Genomic DNA, 24,743 nt, shown 5'->3' with positions numbered 1-24,743 from the left:
CGAACCGGCGAACCCCAGGCCGCCACAGCAGAGCACGCACACTTAACTGGTTGCGCCACCGGGCCGGCCCCCTGTACTTGTCTTTTTTATTTAATTTTTTAAAAAACTTCCTCATTGAAGTATGATTGACACACAAAATTCTGTACATATGTAATGTATGCAACTTGCTAAGTTTGGAGATAAGTATATACCTGTGAAATCATCACCACAGTCAATGCCATGAACATATCCATCAGCTCCAAAAGTTTCCTACTGATCCTATTTACTTATTTATTTATTTATCTACCAGTCTATCAATCTGTTGATTTATTTTGTGATAAGAACGCTTGACATAAGATCTACACTTTTAGCAAAATGTTAAGTTTACCGTACAGCGTTGTTAACTATAGGCACTATGCTACAGAGTAGATCTTTAGGACTTATTCATCTCGCATAACTGAAAATTTATACCCTTTGACCAACACCTCCCAGTTTCCCCCTCCCCTCAGGCTGTGGCAACCAACACTCTATTCTCTGCTTCTATAAGTTTGACTATTTTAGATTTTTCATACAATTGGGATCATGTAGTGTTTGTTTTTCTGTGTATGGCTTATTTCACTTATCTTTATGTCTTCCCGGTTCCAGCTTGTCACATATGGCAGGATTTCCTTGTTTTTTAGGCTGAATAATACTCTTTGCATGTAAATACTACAGTTTCTTTATCTGTTTAGCCGTCCATGGACATTTAGGTTGCTTTTATGTCTTGGCTATTATAAATAATGCTACAGTGAACATGGGAATGCAGATATTCCTTCGAGATCCTGATTTCAATTTCTTTGGATATATAACCAGAAGTGGGATTGCTGGATCATATGGTAGCTCTATTTTTAACTTTTTGAGAACCTCCATACTATTTTTCTTGATGGCTGTACCAATTGACATTCCCACCAACAATACACAAGGGTTTCCTTTTCTCCAGATAGTGATTCAATTTCATTCTTTTGCATGTGAAGATCCAGTTCGGTTTTTTTAAAAGGAGGAGAAAGGAAGGTAGGTATTATTTACGTGAGACTTTACTATCTGCAAGGCCTGTTTCAAATGCTTACCAAAAACCACCCCCTTTTCCAAAAGAAAATAACAAAGGAATTTATTCTTTTAAATTTGTTCTGTCTATCCTGCCCTCTACCCAGTAGATTGAACCTTTCAGGAGGAAAACAGCCCAGTAGTTTGCACTGATGAGTATAATATTTGTATTCTATCAAGTGTAGTTTAAGTAATTTTTTTCATGTTAAAGATATTGTTAGCATTGTAATTTTTACTTTTGACAGAGTGTATAAAAAAATCATAAACCTCTATAAGACTTGACAAGGTTGCATAGGTCAAATAAATGATCCCATAATAGCCTGTCTAGGCATTGGGAGATAAGATCTGGGTTTTAACTGGAAACCCTTCTATGGGTTTTCAAAGGATAGAGGTGGACATTTAGTAATATCCTAATTCCATTTATTGGAAAATGTTGCTTACTGAGACATCACATTATTTTTTAAGCCAATAAAATAGCTTTCAGATATTCATGATCGCTAAATATAATTTGGGCGACTATTTGCATAGGAAGTATAACCATGTGAAATTTGTTGACATTCAACATACAATAAAAGGACCAAATCTAGCTTCCTCTCCCTAATCCCATGCCTGCAATAAACCTTCAGTTGTCTTAGTAACATTGATAGTGATGCATTGTTTAGATAGATACATGTGAATAAGGCATCTTGGAAATAGCATTGACTGGGAAGTTGATATCACGATTCAGATACCACCTCTGCCATAAACTGTGTTAATTGAGTAATTCATGTTTTTGTGATTTAGTGACCTTATCTACGAAATGAGGCTATTGCCTCACGCTTTCAAGTTCCATGTCCTGAAGTTTCATTCTTAATATAAGTGATTCTGATTCTTGGTATTTAAATGTGTAAAAGTGACCCATTTGGGTTTACTTATAATCTTTTTTTGTAATTTGTTTTTCTTACAAGTTAACATTGCTTCTCTATGTTGGTATTTTTATTCAGCACCATCTTTCACATAGGATTTTAGTAAATGAAGGCTTTTTGGATGATGACTAATGGTGAAAGCGAGGAGGATGATGAGGATGCTAGTTTGGTCAAAAGATACTATTTTCCTCCCAGTGAGACACAGGTTTATATTGAAAATAATGCTTTTATTTCTGCTGCATCCTTGTTAGATACTTAAACTTATTGTAAGTAATACTTGCTTCTGTGCTCTTGGATTTATGAGAATTAATGATTTGGTTTCAAATGGTGCCATATGGAAGAGCCAATATATACCATTAAATAGAATATTAACATTATGTATTACTGTGATAAAACTTCAGAAATATACCATGTTTTATAGTCACGGTCATCAGTACTTCAAGACTCAGATTCCCTTGTTTAATAGATAATTGGCAAATTTCTTAAATTTGAAGTTTTAACTCTTATTTGCTTGATATAAGAAAGGTCTATATCTATTGACTATTTAGATCACTGAGACATGAGGACCTTAATGACAGATCTATTTTGAAAATTGTTGCTCAGAGAAAACACCTCTTCCTCTAAGTCTAGGAAAATTCATATATGGGGCTTTGTAACAAATTTGGTGGCTTAAAACAATAGAAATTTATTTCATCAAAGTTTTGGAGGCCAAAAGTAAGAAATCAAGGTGGTGTCAGCAGGGCCACACTCCCTCCAAAGTCTGTAGAGAGAGAATTCTTTCTTGTCTCTTCATGCTCCTGGTGGCTTCAGGAGTTCCCAGTGGTTGCATCTCTTCAGTCTCTCCCTCTGTCTTCCCATGGCCTTCTCTTCTGTGTGTGTCATGTCCTCTTCTGTCTGTGTCAAATCTCCCTATGGTTTTCTTGTAATGACTTGTAAGGACTTGCCATTGAATCTAGGGCCAGATAATCCAGAATGATCTCATCTCGAGGTCCCTAACTTAATTATGTCTGCAAAGATCCTTTTTCAAATAAGGTTATATTCACAGGTTCCAGGGGTTAGGCTGTGGACGTGTGTTTTTGTAGGTCATCATTCAACCCATCACATTTCCCCTCACATGTGTTCCTGTAAAACCCTCTTTGTTCTATTACTCTGTATGCTACTTAGGTGTTCTTAAAAGGAGACGTGTTTCTAGAAGGAGAGGCCACATTATAATTATCTTTGTATTCCCAGTGTCTAGCACATTTTCTGTCATATGGCAACACAAAACACATATCTGCTCAATGAATGAATTTCTTATAATACCCATAGCCTTCAACATCTTCATTGGACTAAATGTTCTTTTGCTATCATTTGGGTTAAATAGCTCTCTTCTTCTCTATAAAGTGTAATAGCATTAAGACAGAGATAAAAGAACCAAGTTCGTATTTTTATTTCTCATTGGAATTCAAGAAATGTGTACTACAATCTTGAAGCTTATCCATTATGACTTGCATTATTCTTTATTTATAAAAGAATTAATTTAGATAATCTTTTAAGTCCGTTTAAACTCACAAAAAGTGACGTAGTTCCAATCCTGTTTCTAATATTGGTTTGGCGTTTTATAGCTACACAACAATATAGGTGAGTTCTATAATCTTTTTAAGCCTCAGTTTTCTCATCTGTAAAATGAGGATTGCCATCACTACTTCACAGGGATATGAGAATTAATGAGATAATATATGAAAGTGATAGAGTGTAATCCCTGACACTAAGAAAGCAATACATTATCGGAATCTATTAACTAGTGATTGTTTTCACTGTTAAGTCATACAATGGTTTATTTTCCTATGGAACGTTATATTTAAGATCCATGGAATGCACAGATGTGATTGAACATCAAGATTTAACTTTTTCCTGAGGCACTGGGCAAAATTTGTTGAGGAAACAATCTCCCTTTTCTTTATGCCACACATCACTTTAATCTTACCTTTGAATGATCTCTTACTCAAGAAAATAGTTGTTGAATCAAAAACGTTCCTGAGAATACTTCTTTAATGAGTACTACCTAAGGCTTGAATTTAAAAACAGCTTCGGTATATTAATTCTGTTTCTTTCCTTCTATTTTTGCAGTGGCCAGGAAGGGAAGAAACTGAACTTTCGTGGACAACTGACCTCCAAATATGTGGATTCAGTTCCCACGTGTCAATTCACCAACTCCCGGTGGTAGTCTGCACAGAAATGCGACTGCCGAGGAACACAGAATCACCAATATTAGTAAAAAGTTTAAAATGTTTACCTTTTTGTACTTGAATAACTGCATTAGACAGAAGTGCCTGACTATTTTGAAGAGACCCTTGTTGCACCTCTCGCCCTGAGACAATTGTGATGCCAGAAATCCAGATTATATTCAACAGTGTGGTTTCACAACTTTCAATGTTGTGAACATCTAGGCAGTGATTCATCATGGTATGCACATTTGCCGCTCTCTGAAACTAGATCATTCTGAGCATATATTATTTCATTTTTCAAGATTATATAAATTTATAATAATTATAATATCCACAGACATTTCCCTGCTCTTACCTCAGTTGAAAACTAGAACTAACAGGTGAAGTAGGGATAGTTACAACCAGTAGAAGCAAATATTACTTCTTGACCTACAAATAGCTGTGTTATAATGTAAAGAGGAGGGTATAGTCTCGTTTATGATGTCTGAAATTGAATTTCCTCTTTAAAGGAAAAAGCAATTTAATTTTCAAGAATATTTGAGTTTTATTATGTAAGAAAATACCTCTGTTTTAACAGGTTCATTGAATTTTATTTCCTCATTTTACTTATACTCACTTTTCCATTTGTGGGTGGAATTTATTATAGTTACTGGTTTTACACTGAATGAGACAAAATCCCTAATATTTTTTTCCATAAAACTTTGAATTCCTTCTCAATGAAAGTCAAGTGTATATACTTTCCCCAGTAAAGCCATGCTTTATTGTTTACGTCCTCAGTCTTCCCTCCTCTCTCAGCCCCATGTATTATCACTTTAGTTTCTGAAATAAAACCAATGAATTGATAAACATAGCCTGTGGGTAATGTTGATACCACACGCAAATGATAAAATAACATCTCAAATCTGCTTTTGAACTTCCCTAGTAATTTTATCACTTCAATTGTTCTTATTTCCAAGTCCAGATTTTCCCTTTAGATTTACTTTTTTAAAATTTCTCTCTCTTTATTGAGATTCTCTTTTTAATATATCATTGTCATAGTACTTTTATTATGTAAACATAGTTTTTTCATTGTTTGAACACACTTATTATACTGCTTTGAAGTCAGATCACTGTGGATGCCTTATTTTCCTGTTAAATTTCATTTCTGGCTCTTTTGCCAGTCTTTCCTTTGCTCTAATCAGGATTGTAACTTCTAGTTACCTTCAGTATTTGCCTTCCTATTCATTTGCTTACAAGATTGCTGCTGTTTCCAACAGTATCCACAGGTATGAAACTTCTGCATGTTTTGCCCCAAATTAAGCAAGAATGCCCCAGTGGTGAAGGCGTTTGTTTACACAGCTTTTCCTTCATTGAGCGTTAATGCAAAAATGGAGCTGAAGAGGTCATGAGTGCAATTCCAGGTTAAAACATTACATACAAACATTCTTACAAAAGATTTTTTGGATAAGCACTCCTAACTCGGTGGCAGGCTTTGATTAATTTCCAGAATCCTGAAATTATTGTTTTACAAAACCTGTCAAGTTTCATCATTGCTTTTGGGGAGTGGATTTGCTCAGGTCCTTACTCTGCTATTCTATAAATATCCACATTAATTATTGTTATCCCTGTTTCCTGCATAAATGAGGCTCAGAAGGAACTGCCCAATGGGCCAAGACAATATTTAAAGTGAGATGTCTGACTCCAGTGACCATGTTCTTTCTGCTGCAATGGATAGCCAAAGTGCCCATGATGGGCCACCCTCATCACCTCTAGCTTATTTAGGATGACTTTTCCTTTTGACATGAAACGACTGTTCTTTTCATGTTGTTTGTAGTATTTTATAAAATTATTAATTTTTCAAACAAAACATAGACCATTAGTTGAGGAGATCCAGTGTAATTTTTTTTTAAAGATGAGTGTTGTAGGTATCAGCTTTAAAATGAAGTACAGTTTTTTTTTTTTTTTAATCTGGCAACATCACTTACTTACTCAGTGTTTTAGGCAAATCAATAGACCTGTATGAATTTCTTCTTTTGTAACTATATTGTCTATGGCAGAGTCAAAGAAGGTAATATGCATAATTCTACGTTGATAGGCTAGTAATGAGGAAATCATCTTTTCCACAATAACATGTGCTCCATGTTATAGTTAAAGAAAGAGAGGTAAATTATCAACCAGAAACAAAAAGAACCTTAATAGTTTACAACCCCAAGGAAACTTGGATCTCTCTTTAGACCATAAATGTTTTGTTGAAAAATAATGTGACTTTGAAAATGTAGGTAATCAGCATTCTTTCAAATAGAGTTTTGCAGTTTGCTAACTAATAATGAGAAGGACAATCTTCCCTTTCTCTGTGAAACAATCCTAACACCAGACTTAGCATAGCTGCTCAATTAGTGAGCATCAAATGAATGCATGAATCTGTGTAGACATTCTGAAAAAAAAAGAGATCACTAATTAGTTGCTCATAAATCAAATTTGACTGGCCCCTATATTATGTTTCACAAACAGAATAGTTTCAAGATTGCAGTTAAAAAGAATTTAAAATCAAATGTTTTTTTGTAACATCAGAATATATAGCAATACACAGCCCCTTTTCCCATATGGCACTAAGTAGATGGAACTGAGGCTAAAGAGACTGGGCATGTACTGTTTTCCACAGTCGCCAGTGCTCATTGGTAGCTGTACTTCTTATTTAAAGTATTGTAACTTTAGGTTCACTTGGATCTCTATAAAGTTATGAATTTCCAAGAGTGTACTGTCATCTTCATCTCTCATCTCAATACCTACCACAGTAGCTGGAGGATTCTAAGAGGTCTCAAGTATTTAGTCAGCAGTTAAACGACTAACAACTCACAGGGCTGGCATTATGTCCCAAGTCCACTGACTTGTGGTCCAAGACCACTAATTCCTCTTATATTTCAAGTTTCACCTTGGACATTATTAGTTCCTACAGATTCAGTGATCTAACCTAATGAAGATTGGCAAGGTACTCCTGTTATGTGTCTCTTAGCATCCTCTACTTTTCTCACAGTATTTATATTATTACCTTTGCCTTTTTCTCTGTCTTCCTCCCCTATCAGAACTGCAATTTCCTTAAGAAAAAAGGCCATGAAATATTCACCCCAAATCCCTTTCATCTAGCACAGTACTTAACACAGGGTAGAGACTCAGCAAATGTTAGTAAAACTTAGTTTAATTTAATGAAATTAACATTTGGAGTTAATTTATTTGACTGAATTATGGCTATAATATAATCAAGTCACATGATTTTTCTTGGTCACAAGCTGGATAGATTTTAGAAAACTTTAACAGAAGGTCTTAATGAACAGGTTTAATGCAGTTCAAATAGATGGTCGGTAATAATGCAAAGTCCATTCTTATTTTGATTTCTTTGATAATTATTATGGTGAGTCTTCACATGAAGGTAGTTTGATAGCCAAAATAATCATCATTCACTACATTCATTTTTATGAGAGTTAAGACATAAGTGAATGTAACGGCTCAGGTAGTTTATATGGGCAGTTTTATTTGAATTGAATAAGTCTTTTGATTGGAAGTTTTAAAAATTATTAATTTTTCTAAGTCCTGAATCATTTTTTAGGGAGATGCATGTTTTATTTGTTGAAATACAATTTGTTTTGGCCTGGCCACCATCTGACACAGAAGATTTTACCTCACATGGTCTTGTCTGTAGAAACCAGGTACAGTTTTATGCCTGATAGGCACAAATGATATTGAAATGATTTTTCTATTGTCCTTCAAGTAATTATAAATATTTTGTACTTTAATCTGACTTTGTGGTTAAAGAAACACTGAGAGGGCCAGCCCCGTGGCCTAGTGGTTAAGTGTGTGTACTCTGCTACTGGCGGCCCGGGTTCGGATCCTGGGCGCGCACCGACGCACCGCTTCTCCCACCATGCTGAGGCCGCGTCCCACATACAGCAACTAGAAGGATGTGCAACTGTGACATACAACTATCTACTGGGGCTTTGGGGAAAAAAAAAAGGAGGAAGATTGGCAATAGATGTTAGCTCAGAGCCGGTCTTGCTCAGCAAAAAGAGGAGGATTAGCATGGATGTTAGCTCAGGGCTGATCTTCCTCACAAAAAAAAAAAAAAGAAACACTAAGAAACATTAAGGATGTTCCACGGGAGCTTTTAAAACTGCAGTGCTCAGATTCCTCCCCCAAAACAATTAAATCAGAGCCTATGTGGAGTAGATCAGACAACAAATTGACTATGTTAACAACAGATATGAACAAACTCGACTAGCATTTTAGCCTTTTGAGTCTGCCCTATTTAGCTTTCATAAATTGTGAGTTGAAATACTACTTGTAACACCAGATACCAGGTGTTTAATAATTCCTCTTTCTTATCACTTTTAAAAGCGATTCTTTTAAAACCAGAGTTTAGGATCATACTATTGATATATCTTCAAAAATCTTCTAAGTAGCCTAGATTCCTGTTAGCACTTGGTATTTTTAGGTGTTCCTACCTGAAAATGTTTTCAAACAGGGCACTGGTAGGTCCCATCAATAATATGAAAAGACAGTCAAGCATTCCATTTTGTTATTGAATAATGTTAGCTTTATTATAATAATAGAATACAGTATGACATAAAATTAAGAGCTTTTGCTAAACTCTGTAAAGCAATACATGCATCCGCCATAAACAACCTCAGTTCATGTTAGGTTTTATTGCCACTTCACTGCACTAAGGTGCAATAAACATTCAGTGTCATCTTCTAAAAAATTTTCCTGGGAGTGAACAGGAACTGTCCTCTATAAGAGTGTATCTTTATTTTCAAGGAAGACTTAACTAGTATTACATGGTTTAGCAAAGCACTGTAGAAAAGCTACATAGAATAATTTGTCTTTGATAAATTGTGCAGTCAATTTATACAATAGAATACTATCCACATATACTAACAAACTAAGAAATGATAGAAAGGCAGTCGTTGCATAGCAGAAAGCAGACTAATAAGAAATATTCACATCTAATGAGCAAAATACAGACCAAATGTTAGCCATGAGGAGTCTGGAAGGTAAAATGCTCATAATAAACACATTAGGTTAACGTCGAAAAATAACAAGATAAACAACAACACAGAAGTTAGAGCTATATTTTATTTTATTATCTATACATGATATCTACACACGATACCAGAGGATGAAACGTCCTTGGTTCAGCCTTCATTGGTCGAGCTCATCGAATTTAGGCAGGACCGAATCAAACAAGAAAACATATTTAAAAAGAAAACTAGAGTTTGTTTAGGGAAACACAAACAGTGTATTTTCCTATATCATTGGATCGCAGCTTTTTGAGAAAAACATTGCTCAAAACTTGGGTATGGATCCCAACTGTCTTAGTTGGCAATTATGCTGACAAGTTTATGTAGTAGTATTCTAAGTGTGTTTAGATCATGACCTATGGATTCTGAACACTAATTTTAAATATCTCTGAAGCTCTATCAGACAAAAGGAGACTTCAAAAATACCTTCTGCATAAATATTTCTCTAAAACATACGGGAAGTAATGAAACAGACTAGAATTTTCATAGGGAGTATTAATGGACCTCTCGTAGTTAAAGCCCTTACACAGTATACATACAAATATATTGCTACAGTATAAATGAAATGTAATAATATTACGCAATAAAAGCTATTTCCTGTACATTCTTTCATGTATTTTTATATTTAATGCTACATATGGTACAACACTTATTGAAATAGTTGGTGTCAGCAAAGATGGCAATAACATACAGTTGATTTTCTAGCTCCCACTAATGCTTTTCCATTTTCTTTCTATATTACGGGAGCCAAAATAGGGAAACGTGGCATGATTTGAGCAGATAACAACTGACTTACTACTGTACACCAGACAACAGTTTGAAATTATAAGCTTTCTCTACATAAGTGGGCTTCATATACATATATTTTAAGTTCCATCTGATTACTACAGGCTGTTCTGATCTTAAATGCAGTCTCTAAAGGTGTTTCCACAGCACTTAACAACATTCTAACAGCTAAGAGCGGTGAGTCTTACACAACATTTTAAGAACACAACTTTAAAAAAAGTAAAAAATGTACAATCTCATGCTGTATATTTACATATATAATTTATATATTCTATTTTTGTTTACTAGTCATAAATATCAATCTAAAGCTTTTAATGTACTGTTATATAAAATAATACATTCAACAATTCTAGAGCTTGCAAAATATTTTTGCCCCTCTAAAAACATCTTCATAAGGAGAATCAAGTGATTATTGGACCCATGTGCTATCTAGTTATAGACAGGATGGAAAAGGGAATCTTTTTTAATTGTTTTATTTTATTTAAAAATTTCTTTTTGGTTTTTATTGAGTGTATGTCTCTGTTAAAATGATTCCTCATTGGGGCCGGCCCGGTGGCGCAAGTGGTTGGGTGCGCGCGCTCCGCTGCGGCGGCCCGGGGTTCGCTGGTTCGGATCCCGGGCGCTCACCGACGCACTGCTTGGTAAGCCATGCTGTGGCGGCGTCCCATATAAAGTGGAGGAAGATAGGCACAGATGTTAGCCCAGGGCCGTCTTCCTCAGCAAAAAAAAAAAGAGGAGGATTGGCGGATGTTAGCTCAGGGCTGATCTCCTCACAAAAAAAAAAAAAAAAAAAAAAAAAAAAAAAAAAAAAAAAAAATGATTCCTCATTGAGTCTAGTGGTAAAAGCTCAGATGATAGTTAAGTAGCCTATTTAAAGCATTTCTCTCCATAGGATTAAATGTGCTCTACGGTGAGGATCTGCACCTTTGCCTATGCAATTTCCATGAATTTTAAAATAGCATTTAACAACAAAACAATGCATTAGGCATTTTTAAAAGGAGAAAGAATGAGGATCTTTAGCTTTGGAAAAAATGTTAAAGCTATACATTGGTTTAAAAACAAAACAAAAATGTAAGCACACTGTAGTCTGTGCAATAAAGACAGATTTTTAAACTTTTTTCTGCATTAAACATTTATAATTTATTTTTTTAAACACCTTCACATAAAAATATTTTTGACATATACAGTATCTTTTTTTAAGAGTATTTGGAAATACATATCTACAAATGACCTGGAGTGATAGTTCAGTTTTATTTTTCTTCTACTTTTCCTCATATCTTTGGACCTACTTCCCCTTCATTTCCTCTCTCTTTCATCCTGTCTCCTTCTGTCGTGATTTTGCCCTCTTGCTCCCTCTCTCAGAATCCTTCCTGTCTCTCAGCTGTATACTCTGCTCTGCTCTGGACAGCCGAACAGGGGTCTGTTGTTCTTGTATGAATCAGGGAAATAAGGAAACCTTCAAATTCTTTAAGACAGAGGCAATAAAGCAGATGGGAATTACCGTGTTGAGAACAGAAAGCAATTCCCAGTGCAGAGGACTGAACAACAGAATGTGAATAAAGGACCTACTGATGTGGGGTGGGGGCTTTTAGCTGAGGCTCTCTGTTTAAATATGTAGCCCAATAGACCAAGTTAAAGATTCCAAATAGCAGGGGGAAGGCTATTCTTGACAGTCGGTCAATTTTGCTGACACTGTTAAAGGTCTTCTTGGGTTCTGGTGGTTTTGTTTCCGGCTTGACTTCTTTTGGTTCTATGGTTGCACTTTTAGCAATGGTGGCTAAGCCAGGGTCACCCCTGGCCAAATTAGGGGTGTAGCTGGTTGCTGTTGGAGCATAAGTGTTGTTTTTCTTAATGAGAGGATCCTTCACTTTCTTTGGCTGTAGAAGGAAAGAGTAAAAGCATTTTGTTTAGTGTGGAAAGCAAGTTTATAAGTTGCTGAGCAAAGTGGCCTTCACTTTGAAACTCAAATCTGTGCTTTATTTAAAATCTAAGAAATGTAATTTATGACTATTATTAGGATAAATTAAAAATGCAGACACAAACATCCATCATAAGATTAACAAGTTTGAGGATCTAACGTATAGCATGGCAACTATAGCTAATAATACTGTATCATATACTTGAATGCTGCTTAGACTGGATCTTTAGTGTTCTCATCACAAAAAAGAAATAGTAACTATGTGACCAGGTGGAGATGGCAGCTAATGCTTTGGTGGTAATCAATTCACAATATATAAATGTATCAAATCAACCACATTGTACACCTTAAACTTACACAATGTTATGTGTCAGTTATATCTCAATGAAGTTGGATAAACAATGCAGACACAATATTTTCCAGGCTTTCCCATCAAGAGGTGGAGTCTATTTTCCCACTCATTCAAGTCACTAGACTTGTGACTTTGGTAGAGTGATGCTGTGCCAGCTTAGGAGCCTATCCTCGAGAAGCTTTGCAGTCTCAGCCTTTACCCTCAGGAAACATGCCACTGCCATGCGAAGAAGCCCAGACTGGACTACTGAGTGACCGGAGACCATGTGCAGTGAGAGGCTCAGCCAGCACCAGGCCCCAGACATGCAAGAGAGGCCATCATGGATCTTGTCGCCCTGATAGAGCCTCCAGTTTACTGCAACCATGTAAGTAAGCCAAGGTCAGACTAATAGAAGTCATCCAGGTCATTCTCAGCCTAAAATGCTTGGTTGTTGCTTTAGGTCACTAAGTTTTGGGGTGGTTTGTTTTGCAGCAATAAATTACTGAGACAATTATTATTTGCTTCTTTTCCCCATGTTACAAGTGGGAAAATGATAAAGCAGGGTTATTCAGGGTATCCCGAATTCAAAGCTTGTTCAATGCCAGCTGCTCATCAACGGTATCTGTGCAATGATTGACAGCTGCAGCATTTCTTAGGGTTTCTGTCCTATAGACATTTCTTAAATATGAAGTGGATCATTGTTTAGAGCTACGTGGTCTGATACAGTTGCCACTAGTCACTTGTGACTACTGAGCACTTGAAATGTGGCTAGTCTGATTTGAGATGTGCTGTAAGTATAAAATACACATAGAATTTCTAAGACTTAGTATGAAAAAAAAGAATGCAATATATCTCCTTAATAATGTTTTGTATTGTTTACATGTTGTAAAGATAGTATTTTTTATATATTGGCTAAAGTATATCATTAAACTTAATTTCACTGGTTTATACTTTTTAAATAAGGCTGCAAGAAAATTTTAAATTACATATATGGCTCACATTTGTGGCTCATTTTTATTTCTGTTGAACAGCACTAGTCTAGAAGAGTGGTTCTCATTCTTTTGAACACTAAATCACCAGATAATTTTTTTCTTTTTTTTTTTTTGGTGAGGAAGATTAGCCCTGAGCTAATATATTTTGCCAATCCTCCTCTTTTTGCTGAGGAAGATTGGCCCTGGGCTAACATCCCTGCCCATCTTACTCCACTTTATAGGTGGGACGCCTGCCACAGCGTGGCTTGACAAGCGGTGCATAGGTCCGTGCCTGGGATCTGAACCAGTGAACCCTGGGCCACCACTGAAGCAGAGTGCATGAACTCAACCATCACGCCACCAGGCCAGCCCCCAGATGAAATTTTTTAAAGTGCAAATGTCTTGGGCACAATCTCATATTTTGAATCAGAATTCCTAGGGAGTGGATCCTCGTTATTGACATTGCAAAAAAGCTACACAGAGAATATTGATGAGCAGCTAAACTTGACCAACCAGGCTCATTCTCTGGATAATTCATATTTTTATTATCAAATCACAATAAAATATTCTTTCCAGAAGACCTGATGCTTTGTACAAGGCATAATAGTCAGGAATTCTAACAGGTTAATTTCTTTATTATGCAGCTCCGTGAACTATCTGCTACTATTTCTCCTCTCCAAATCCTTAAGCATACATTAGGACAAAAAAAGTCCTAAAAAAGAAAGGTTTTTTTCTAGTATTACATCACTAAAAGCAAGGCCACTTACTCCAAGTATACAGACACACATTTTGTAGTGAAGGCAGATTTGATTAAGCTTTATGAGGAGTGACAGAAATTTCCATAACTATTTGTACAAAAATAAAGTGAGTAAAAGTGATTCTCTCTGAATGTGGTCCAAATGACTACAGGTCAAAAATAGATTTGATTATTTCAACACAGTTAAACAGCCAGACAGAACCTGTTTAGTTAAAAAACAAGAGTTCTAATATCAAAAGATACATTAAAAAGCAAGTGTGTCCTTCAGATAAAATGTATATGTACTCTGATGTTGAAGAGAGGCAACGGGTTCCAATCTAACCAAAACTCGTTGAGTGACAGACACCCTGTTAGATAAACTGAAATGAACAATCCGCAACAGGAAAAATTCTTGAGGAGTTGATATTGATAGAGTTCATCTCTCTCAGTGCCAATTTATCATAATATGCCAATACTAAAATTTCTCAAGTTAAGTGCTTTTAATAATTAATACTTTTTTTTCACTTCTGAAAATGTTGAGCTCCCTCATATTCTTTGAGAAGCTGGTATTTCTTTCAGCAATTAACCACATGAGGATGGATCTTAGGCAGGCTACTGTATGCTCCCTCGATAATATGATGACCTACAGGAATTTTCTTCTTATTTTCAAGTTATACCATGTTAGAGACTGGAAATTTAACTTTCCTGAAAACACTCACTTGGTCACAGAAAAAATATTTTATTCATCCTCTCTGAATGTCAAAATGAGACGTAGATCACACTGTGACCACACTCCCTGTAATAAGCAAATCAAACTGGCAAAGCCCCGGGGAAGATTTTTACAGAGGCATAAGTAATTTATAGAAAAATATTGTCTTTCTCATTAGGGTGATCAATATAGATATAGATGCATTATTTATAAATATATATGTATATAGAGGTATAGATAGATATGCTTATACCAAATCTATATATGTACAATGAATAACAATGACTGTAGATTGATAGAGATTAAAATATTTTGAAACAGCACTTGAAAGACAATATAGGATCACAGAGAGATAAATATAAACTGAACTATGAGCTCACCAATGCCTCAACTCAAATTCTATGCTTTCAGACCAAATTCAATTCATCCAACCACTAGGCACTAACAACTGATGCTGATGAGCCGGAATCAGCAAGACACTGGCCTTTTGCAGCACGCAAAGAAAATGTTAAGATAGAAAAGCAACTTTTCCCAATATTTGCACCTCACTTTTCAGTTGCAAATCACCAATGTTTGCATGTCATTAATTCTGAAAATCTTTAGTCGAGTTTCAGTGATTCAAAGTTGTGCATTTTTAAAATTTTCACATCTTTTACTCTGGACCATGCCTTACAATCCAATCCGTAGTGTCTGAGGATCACCCATCTCCAGGTTTGTCTCTCTCTCCTTTGGGCTGCCTGTCTGTTCTAATACAAATGGAGGCCATCAACGGCTAAGGTAGGTATTTGAGGATAGTTCTGTCTCCACTCTCTCACCCTTCTCTCCTACTGGTAAATGCAGTCTCTTTTTCGTATCTTTTTCTCTCCTGAACCTGATTCAGAGATTTTTTTTATATTGACCAAACATGTGTCAAGGCAGGGTGAATTTGGAGGGCCTCGTTCTGGTACATGCTGGCTGCAACAGTATATCCTATACAGAACCTTCTTTGCTTTTACTTGTCTAGGAGATCACTGGGATGTTCAACTGATTCATCCATGGCTGACGGGTAAATCTAAAAGAGCTTTTACTTGGCAGCATATTTTCTTTCTTTCTTATACATATATTAATGGTAAATCTTATAATAAGTAACACTTTAAGTCTATTAAATACGGTAGATGTTTCCACCACAAAAGATTCTTCTTTCTAGTACATTTGTGGAGCTGTGGGAAAAATATCGCTAAACTGACTTCTTTGCTATAGACCCTCTCAGACTCTTTAATAAACTGGGACTCTGTGATACAGTAGGCAGCATTATTCAAGTATATCTGACCACAGAACTGTATTTTCAGGGACTATCTCAAGAGACTAGTATTCAGTGGAACAGAATTTTGGGAAAGTTGCTGTAGTGACTCCTCCTAGATTCCTTCTAGATGTCTTACAATCTCTGTGTCTCTGACTTTGCCCTTCTTTCCACCATCCCAAGGCTCACCTGTATTCTGATATATTTTTCCTTCAAACCTCAGAAGTAAAAATATCCTCCCCAACTGTGCTTTAAAACCCCTCTAAAATAGGTTCTGAGGAGAACAGTCATATTCTTGACTTGATAGTTTTCTACAATGAAGAATTTTTCTGAGATTTCTGTGTGTTATGAGCCTTAAAGCAAACACCAATTTTGGAAGGAGAAAATATGTTTCCTGCTCTGTACTTCACTGAAAATTGGAGATAATGCATTTTGCAAACTCAATTAAATTGAGGCATTATAGTAATAATATATGACCAAAGTGATTAGGCTCAGAAAACAACCAAAAAACTATGATTTCCAAGTTATAAAAATTATAATGATGTAAGTTATTTGCTCCTAATGTCAGGTTTGTTAAAACTGTTGTTAAATCAATAGAAACCATAGGAAAGCATACCTGAGTAGAAATATTTACCTTTGTGTCTTTCCTTATCTCTTTCACTCTACTCTGCACGTTTATCCACTCAAACAACCTCTCTCCTTAGCAATAACAAAATTATCACAGCACTTTATCATTTATGACATAAGAAAAACAGAATGCTCATTACCCTCTCTCTGCATTCCTCATCCATCCCCCAAGTCCAAACATTCTATCTCATAGGATTAAAAAGACATAATCGTGATATATCACAGGGGATATTAAAACACTTACCTTTTCTGGAACCACACTTTTGCCATCCCATGCGTAACCTCTCTTGGTGAAATAGTTTACTGTGGCAAACTCAATCAGAGCTGAGAACACGAAGGCATAGCACACTGCAATAAACCAATCCATAGCAGTTGCATAAGCCACCTTAGGGAGGGAATTTCTGGCGCTGATACTCAAAGTTGTCATGGTGAGCACAGTTGTTACTCCTTTAAAGAAAGAAATTCAGTGAATTTGTAAGTTCATACTACAGAATTTCATCTCTGAAGTTCAGCATACCTAAGGAAAGGGAAACCAGCAGTACCGCAGACAGTGTGTTTTCTAGTTCATCCCATTTTGGTTTGAGATGGATGAGTTTTAATTTAATCTTAGTGTAGTTTTCAATTCATGGTATGGCAGTACTGAGGGGTATCTCCTGGAGGGATAAACTGCTCTGCTATTGAAAAGCTGTTAATAAAATAGTGAACTCCTTTAAATGGGCATCTTGAACACGGTGTCCTGGATAGGAAAGGAAATAATATTCCCTCATTGTCCCCAACTCTTTGAAATAGAAAACATAGATCTTCACCGTCTCTAATCCACAAGAAATCTCTGGATCCTCAGCTCTGTTTAATAGTCTATCTGTGTACCCCAAATGTATAAACCAAGAAGCCAATAGCTTCTTGATAATTGATAGATAATTGAATTATCTTAGGATAATATATTGTTACATTATTAACTGTTCTGCTTTTACATTATTTTTTCCTGATTCTGAAATAGACATTCTTTTGAAGAAATTGCTGAAATAAGTTGCATGTAACTTGTTTGAGGTCACATAGCTCAAAAGTTGCAAAACCAAAATTTGAACACAAGTCTGTCTGATTCAAATGTATACAAATTTTCCCTTTCTGTTAATGCTGCTTCATCTTCCCTATTGTGTCAATCCATGCGTAGTGATTCAAATTACCTATATTCAAAAAAGTTTTCAAAAAACTAAAAAGTTTTTAGTTTATTTAGATAATTATGAGTTGGTATGTGAATGATGATATCCATTATTGTTCATTTAACAAATTAATATTATCAACCTACTATATGTAATGCCCTGTACTAGTTAGAATATTTAAGATTCCTTTTAAGCCATTTGAAAATGTGTAAAAAGACAATTCACAGTAACTCAAAGGGGGTGGCTCAGGCTGCAAGGTGTGGAAAAAATTCTAACCTCCTCCAGTGAATAGTACCAACCTCGCCACTTACTGGCTCTATGGCCCCAAATAAGCAAATTAACTTCTTAGGGACCTCAGTCTCCATATCTGTAAAAGAGGTAATTTAAACTTCATTCTCTTGACTGTCTATATCATTGTCGAAATTCTAAGGGAGGGAAATTTCTGCACATTCACTAGATTATTTGAGAATTAAATGTTAATATGTGAAAGCATTTTAAAGATGATTATTGTCATGGAAAATATTGCCAGCCCGTGTGTCTAAAATTCATATCTATGATTCCTCTTTGGATTAATTTTTAGAGAATCCACAGGGTCACACAGCTGGTAGCTGGCTAATTTGTCTGAGCTGCTTTACACTCTGAAATATTCCCTAGTTTTCCATGAATTTCAATGCAGATAATCTTTGTAACTATATTAGGAAGTCATAGGATTAAGAAGAAACACTGAGGCTTTACTAAATCATATTTTTGATACATGGTCAAAATTGTAGGGAATAGACTTTGAACTATGGAGGTGTTACAGAAAGTTCTCAGGCATTATCCGTATTACATAACCAACAAATTGTTTAAGGAATATTGGCTGGAAAACAGCCCACAGATTTACATATCAATATTAACTTGAGCAAAGAGCAAGGTAATTAAATCTCAGTATTTGGAGAACAGAGCAACCCAGTTTCAAATCCCAGCTCTATAATTGCTGAGTGACCTTGGGAAAATTGCCTAACGATTCTGAGCTTTTGTTTTTTATGTTTTTTTTAAATTATTTCCTTGTAAATTAATTTTAATAAGTCTAACTCAGAGGGCTGCTGTAAGCATTAAATAAAATAATGTAATAAAGTGTTTAGCACTTGGCCTGATACTTACTGAGGGCAAAGTTAATGACTATTATTATTGACAACTTCAGTCCTTTTTGATAAATCCCTGCTATGATGAATTTCTATTTTTTCAAATTTTGGTTTACGTAGGCAGCTGTCAGAAGTCATTTGGGAATGGGTGTTCCTAAAACAAATGCATCCATAAATTTAAAGCAATTAAGAATAGCATAAAGAGAGGGGTGTGTGTGCGTGTGCGTGTGCGTGTGTGCGTGTGTGTTGTCTTACAATTCTTGCTATAGGGAAAAGGAAGGGAATGAAAGTGCGTTAAGCATCTGTTCAGTTCCAAGTACTGAACCTGACAATTTACATATTTTATTTTATTTTTCTCACTTAATCTCTTAAACAGCACTCTTTTATTTTAATTGTAACTCTCATTTTATAGACAACTAAAGCTTTGAAAAATGAACATTGAATCTAAAGCTTGGATCTATCTGGCAGCAAAATTACATGATCACATTGCCTCCAAACAAGAGAGAGCATGCAAGTTCAAGAATATGATGTTTAAGACATAAAACAGCCTTCACCTTTGTTGCATTCTGGATGCATTTTAATAAACTGTTACAAAGTACCACTTTTATGTTTTCTCCTTTTTGTATTTCTTTAAACACTTGTGACCCTCTCAGGCATCTCACACAGCTCAAGGAACGTGCTGAGTTCAGACTTAAAAGAATAAAAACGTGTACTAAATAAATGTTAAAAGGCTAAAGGTCTAGGAAAATTGTATTTGTGATTTTATTGAACTTAAAACATTAGATATATAACTTGATAAACAGAAACACTTGCCACGGCTGAGTGTACAGGTATGTAGTTATGTTCACCAAAAGGGCACAAGTCGGCTGAGATACCAGATTGTTGAAAATGTTAAGAGAAAGGTTTTTGATTTATAAAACATTCCAAAATGCTTTAGAGAATTTCCAAAAAGGAAGGGTCGGACTTGGGGTGGGGGTGGCAGGGGGGAATCTTTTTCACTATAGTGCTGGGCTCATTCTACAAAATACACATAAAGTAAGTATCTTCCGTGTTCTAATTTGTTTTTTTTTTTTTAGTTTCTAGTGAATATAGGGCTCAAACTACATATACATATAGAAGTGAGAATCTTGACAAGAGTTCAATCTTCAATTCTAATAAATGGCTTCAATGCTAGTTAATATTGACAAATGACAATAACGCAAAAAAAGAGTTTGAAATGAACTCTTCTTTTGCTCTATAGCTGCAATCATTCTGGATCTTGATTTACCTGTGCACTTAGGTTATTGTCAGAGCAAAGGTTTGGTGGTTTCCAACATAGAAGCACCTTGCTAATTTCAGAAGAAAAGACTCTTTTGGGGGCACTTGTAGCAGAGTCTAGCTTTTTTCTGAGGTAACTGGTTTTTCACACCGTGCACATTATTGAAGGATGATATCAGAGAGATCTCGGCACATGAATAATCCTCAGTTTAGATTGTAAGCTTCTTAAGGCTTTTATTCTGTAGTAAAGGGTCTTAAAGAGAGCGTGTGCCTAGCTGATATTTTTGGAATGGACCTTGATAACTGCACCTTTCACCAATAAATAGGTGGTTGTTATTTCCAAATGAATGATGCTGCCTACAACAACCCCGTCTCATTCTTGTCCTTGCAGCTGGAGGTCACGTTGGTAGTGGTGCAGCGTGGTCATCTAGGGCACACACTCTAAAGCTAGGAGTTTAGGTCTTACTCCAGACTCCTTCATCTAATAGCTTCTGACCGTGGGCAGGTTACTTAATCTCTTGATCCTTAGCTTTCTCATCTATAACACAGGGATAATAATAGTACAGAGGATTCTTTTAGTGTTAAATAAGATAAGATGGGTTTATTTCATAGAACAAAGTCTGATATAAAAGCACTCAATAAATAGTATGTATGACTTTATCATTATTCAAATTTTAAGCTCCAGATTATAACATTTGTGAGGGGAGTGGCTTATGTTAAGATCATTGCTGCATTCTGTGCCTAGAACACAGTAGTAGCTCATAGCAGACTCCAAATAAAATTCCCTGAATGAATGAATGAATCAATAGGTTTATTATAATGGAATCTTTTGTTTATGTCAGTCTGAAAAGTACAATTAAGATAGTGTACTCTGATATAGACAGAAAATACCGCTATATGAAATATAAACGTTTAAAATAAGAAATTAGGGGGTGAGTTTTCCTATTAGTAAAAGGTTATTGCCTTTTAAACAATTTTCCATTAGATTGCCTTAACTTGACTCATCTAGAGTATTTAAAACATTTTAAGAGAAAAAAAGTACATACGTACCTCTTCAGAAGTGCACACATTAGGTAAAATGAGGTATTCCTGCACTGATATGATGGTCGTTAATGAGCTGTCCCTCCATAAGGAACCCCTGCTTTCATATATGTAAGGAAGTAGTTCTGCTGATATTTTCTCAGATTCTCAAAATATACATGATTATGTATTCTAAATGTATGATTTAAATATTAATGTTTCTATGTGTGCATGTTTTAATCTATCATGATGCATTTTATGCCTGCTTTATTCCATTTCTCTCCCAAAATGTCAAATCAAATGTTCATTAATCCCATCTACTTACATGCACTAATAACAGCTTACTATTTAAAAAAAGAATTTTTAAAAAATCATACTATAATGAGAACGGTAATTCTTTGAACCTTTCTTTGTACTAACTTCAGATTTTAACGTACCATTCACTCTATTTGTCGTGTCACCAGCATAACTTGCCCTGCAGACCACTGCATGCATGTCTTGATCGGCACTTACCAAAGACTGTCCTCGCTGGTACAGACTCTCTGTTGAGCCAGAATGAGACTTGGGAGAGAATAACCGTCATTATGCATGGCAGATATGTTTGAATAACAAAATAGCCAATTTTTCTCTTCAGGTGGAAATGAGTGGTCATAACAACATATTCTCCTAGAGGGTGAAACAGACAGTAAGGTTGAGCAATTTGACTTTGAAAAGAAGTTATCTTTGAGTTTTTCTATTAGCAGTAAAGACCTGGAGGTTTGACACATCCTTTCTCCATCTGACATTTGGTTCCTGAAGAGAAAAGCTTTCATCCAGGAAAGAAAAGATACATTTTTAAAACACTCCAAAATAGCTCTGAGGATGAGATTGAGGTGCCAAAGATCTCACGGATATTCTTACATCCTAATCCTGGTACATTATACATTTAAGACATAACTGAGCACTATTTACACAGTGTCTTTAATGACCATGAAGGCAATGTGCCTAGATCCTAATGACGTACGCCAACGGATGAGAATGGACCAGATCACCAGAGTGTCCACTGCAGGACAGATCCAGGCTGTCTAATGAGAGGGCTTTGGTGTCCGAGTCAGGAGAGCTCAATTTTAGCTCCAGCACGTCCTTTCAGGAGCTCTCTGACTTTGGGTAAGTCATTTAGCTTAGCCTGATCTTCACGATGAAGAAGAGAGTGGGATAGAATCCAGTGTTTCTCAAAATTTATTTTGAGGAACACCTTCATCAGAAATTACCGGGGAAAGTTCTAAAACATGTCATTCTTCAGGTCCCACCTAGAGACACAAAACATTCTTTGAGGTGGGGCCAGGAAAATCTGTATTTATAACCAGCTTTTGAGCTTGTCCTAATTCCTAGCCTGGTCTGAGAAACAGTGGACTCGCTAGGCACTCTCCATGGTCTTTATAAACTCTGAAGCCTGATTTCATTTAGAGGTCCAGAGCAACAGACACACAACCCAAACTGCAGGAAGTTTTTATTACTATTATATTTTTTCAATTACAAATCTTAGAAGTTTTAGCTTTATTCACTCTGAATATATGCTTAGCTATCTGTGGGTAGGCTGGAGAGAAACAGGTATATTATCGCTAAGAAAACCACTCTCTTTGGTATTCACATTTCTCTGTCTTTCTCCTTCCCTTCACACTTTTCCCTACTCAACTTGTGATTCACGTCTCAGTCCATGGCCATCCAGCTTCAGCCCCTATAATGCGGCTGAAACTGCTCAAAACCTCAGTCTTAAAAAAGATCTCCATCTTCAAGCTGGCTGCTCACCTTCTCTGCAGCATTAGGAATTAAGCATTGCTGACTGCCCCTACCATCCTGATAGCCCACTCTTAGTTCATATTCTCCCTTTATCTCTCATTTTGAGTTTCGTCTGCTAACTCACTGATTATTTCAATCAGTGAGTATTTACTGAATTCTTTCTATCTGTCAGGCACTAATCTTGATCTTTCTGCAGAGAAAATGTAGAGGTTCCTGGTGTAGCTCTACCTTCAGCTTTCTTCTCCATTTTTTTCTTGACTCTAACAGGGAATTTTCCTTCCTACCCCCGTGCTTCTAGTGTCACTTCTATCCAGATGGCTGCCAAATCTATATCTCTAAATGACATTGCTCTCAAAAATCACAATCTGTATTTCCAAATATCTACTAGATGGTTCATAGATATATTGATTTTTCACTGACATCACCAACTAAATATGTTCAAAACTGACATTAGTTAACCTTTCCCATAAAAAATAATACCAACAGGGGCCGGCCCCTTGGCCAAGTTTGGTGCACTCCGCTTCCGTGTCCCGGGTGCGGACCGACACCACTTGTTGGCAGCCATGCTGTGGCAGCAACCCACGTACAAAATAGAGGAAGACTGGCACAGATGTTAGCTCAGGATGACTCCTCCTCAGCAAAAAATACAAAGTAATAATAATAATAACAATAATGACCAGCATACAGCAGTGCTGCTTTTCCACTTAGCCTTCATCTCTAAATTAATGGCAGTCATTCGTCTAGTCACTCAGGCTAAAAACCTGGAAGTAATCCTTAGATGTTAAGTAGGGCTTCCGAAAGAGAGAGAAAGGAATCAGTTGATCATCACAATTTTAATTTCACCTGTGCAGTATCTCTCAGTCTATCTCTTATCTCATAGCCACTGCTCTTATCTCCTTTGTAGATTTCTTACAGTAATCTATTACCTGTCTTGTTTGCCTCCAATCATGTCCTAAATCCAATTTTCCCTAAGTTTTGATGTCACAGTGATCTTTTTAAAGCATATGTAAAAGCCTTAAAATACCTTAATGGAGTCCCATTATCTACATCAGGATTTCTCAACCTCAGCACTATTGACAATTTGGACCAGATAATTGTTTGTTGTGGGAGGTTGTCTTGTGCAGTGTAGGATATTTAGCCACATCTCTGGCCTCTACTCACTAGACGCCCTTAGCAAACACTCTCCACTCCCCCAATGTGACAAGCAACAATGTCTCCAGTTTTACATATTAACAAGCAAACTCTCTAAACTGTATTCAAGACTTTCCACATCATAGATCAAATATGCATTTCAGTCTCACGTCTCACCACACATTTTCACATCTCATAATCTTGACCTACAAAATTCTCTACTTGACATCTTCTGTTACTGAATTTTTTTTTTTCTTTTTGGTGAGGAAGTTAGCCCTGAGCTAACATCTGTTGCCAATCCTCCTCTTTTTGCTGAGGAAGATTGGCCTTGGACTAAGATCCACGCCCATCTTCCTTTACTTTATATGTGGGACGCCTGCCACAGCATGGCTTGATAGGCGGTGCGTAGGTCTGCACTCGAGATCCGAACCTGCGAACCCTGGGCCGCGAAAGCGGAGTGTGCAAACTTAACCACTATGCCACTGGGTCGGCCCCTGTTGCTGAATGTTTTGTTCATCTATGGGCTAGGCTCAGCCCAAGTACCAAGCCCATAGTGGAATAGGAAGAAATGTACTGTAGAGGAAAGCATTTGCCTTGGAAGCAAATGAATTTGGGTTCAAAGCCCAGATATGCTATTTTCTTGCTGTGTAGCCTTGGGCAACTCACTTAAACTCTCTGATCCTGTTTCCT

At 36.3% G+C, this 24,743-nt stretch overlaps 1 protein-coding gene across 1 annotated transcript in view; it reads right to left on the bottom strand.

Annotated features, from left to right (window-relative positions):
- Nucleotides 1-11,139: 11,139 nt before the first annotated feature.
- Nucleotides 11,140-24,743, bottom strand: part of GABRA1 (gamma-aminobutyric acid type A receptor subunit alpha1) — a 55,830-nt gene continuing 42,226 nt past the window's right edge. Inside the window, exons 8-10 of the mRNA XM_058545477.1 lie at nucleotides 21,657-21,809; nucleotides 16,827-17,029; nucleotides 11,140-11,888 (exon numbers count right to left, since the gene is read on the bottom strand). Coding sequence (XP_058401460.1) covers nucleotides 11,577-11,888; nucleotides 16,827-17,029; nucleotides 21,657-21,809 — 668 coding nt within the window. The 3' untranslated portion in view covers nucleotides 11,140-11,576. The remainder of the gene's footprint in view (nucleotides 11,889-16,826; nucleotides 17,030-21,656; nucleotides 21,810-24,743) is intronic.

This window comes from Diceros bicornis, chromosome 1 (genome assembly GCF_020826845.1).
Source record: "Diceros bicornis minor isolate mBicDic1 chromosome 1, mDicBic1.mat.cur, whole genome shotgun sequence".
Taxonomy (NCBI): domain Eukaryota; kingdom Metazoa; phylum Chordata; class Mammalia; order Perissodactyla; family Rhinocerotidae; genus Diceros; species Diceros bicornis.
The sequence above is the reverse complement of the archived record's forward strand: the minus strand, read 5'-3'. Positions and strand labels throughout refer to the sequence as shown.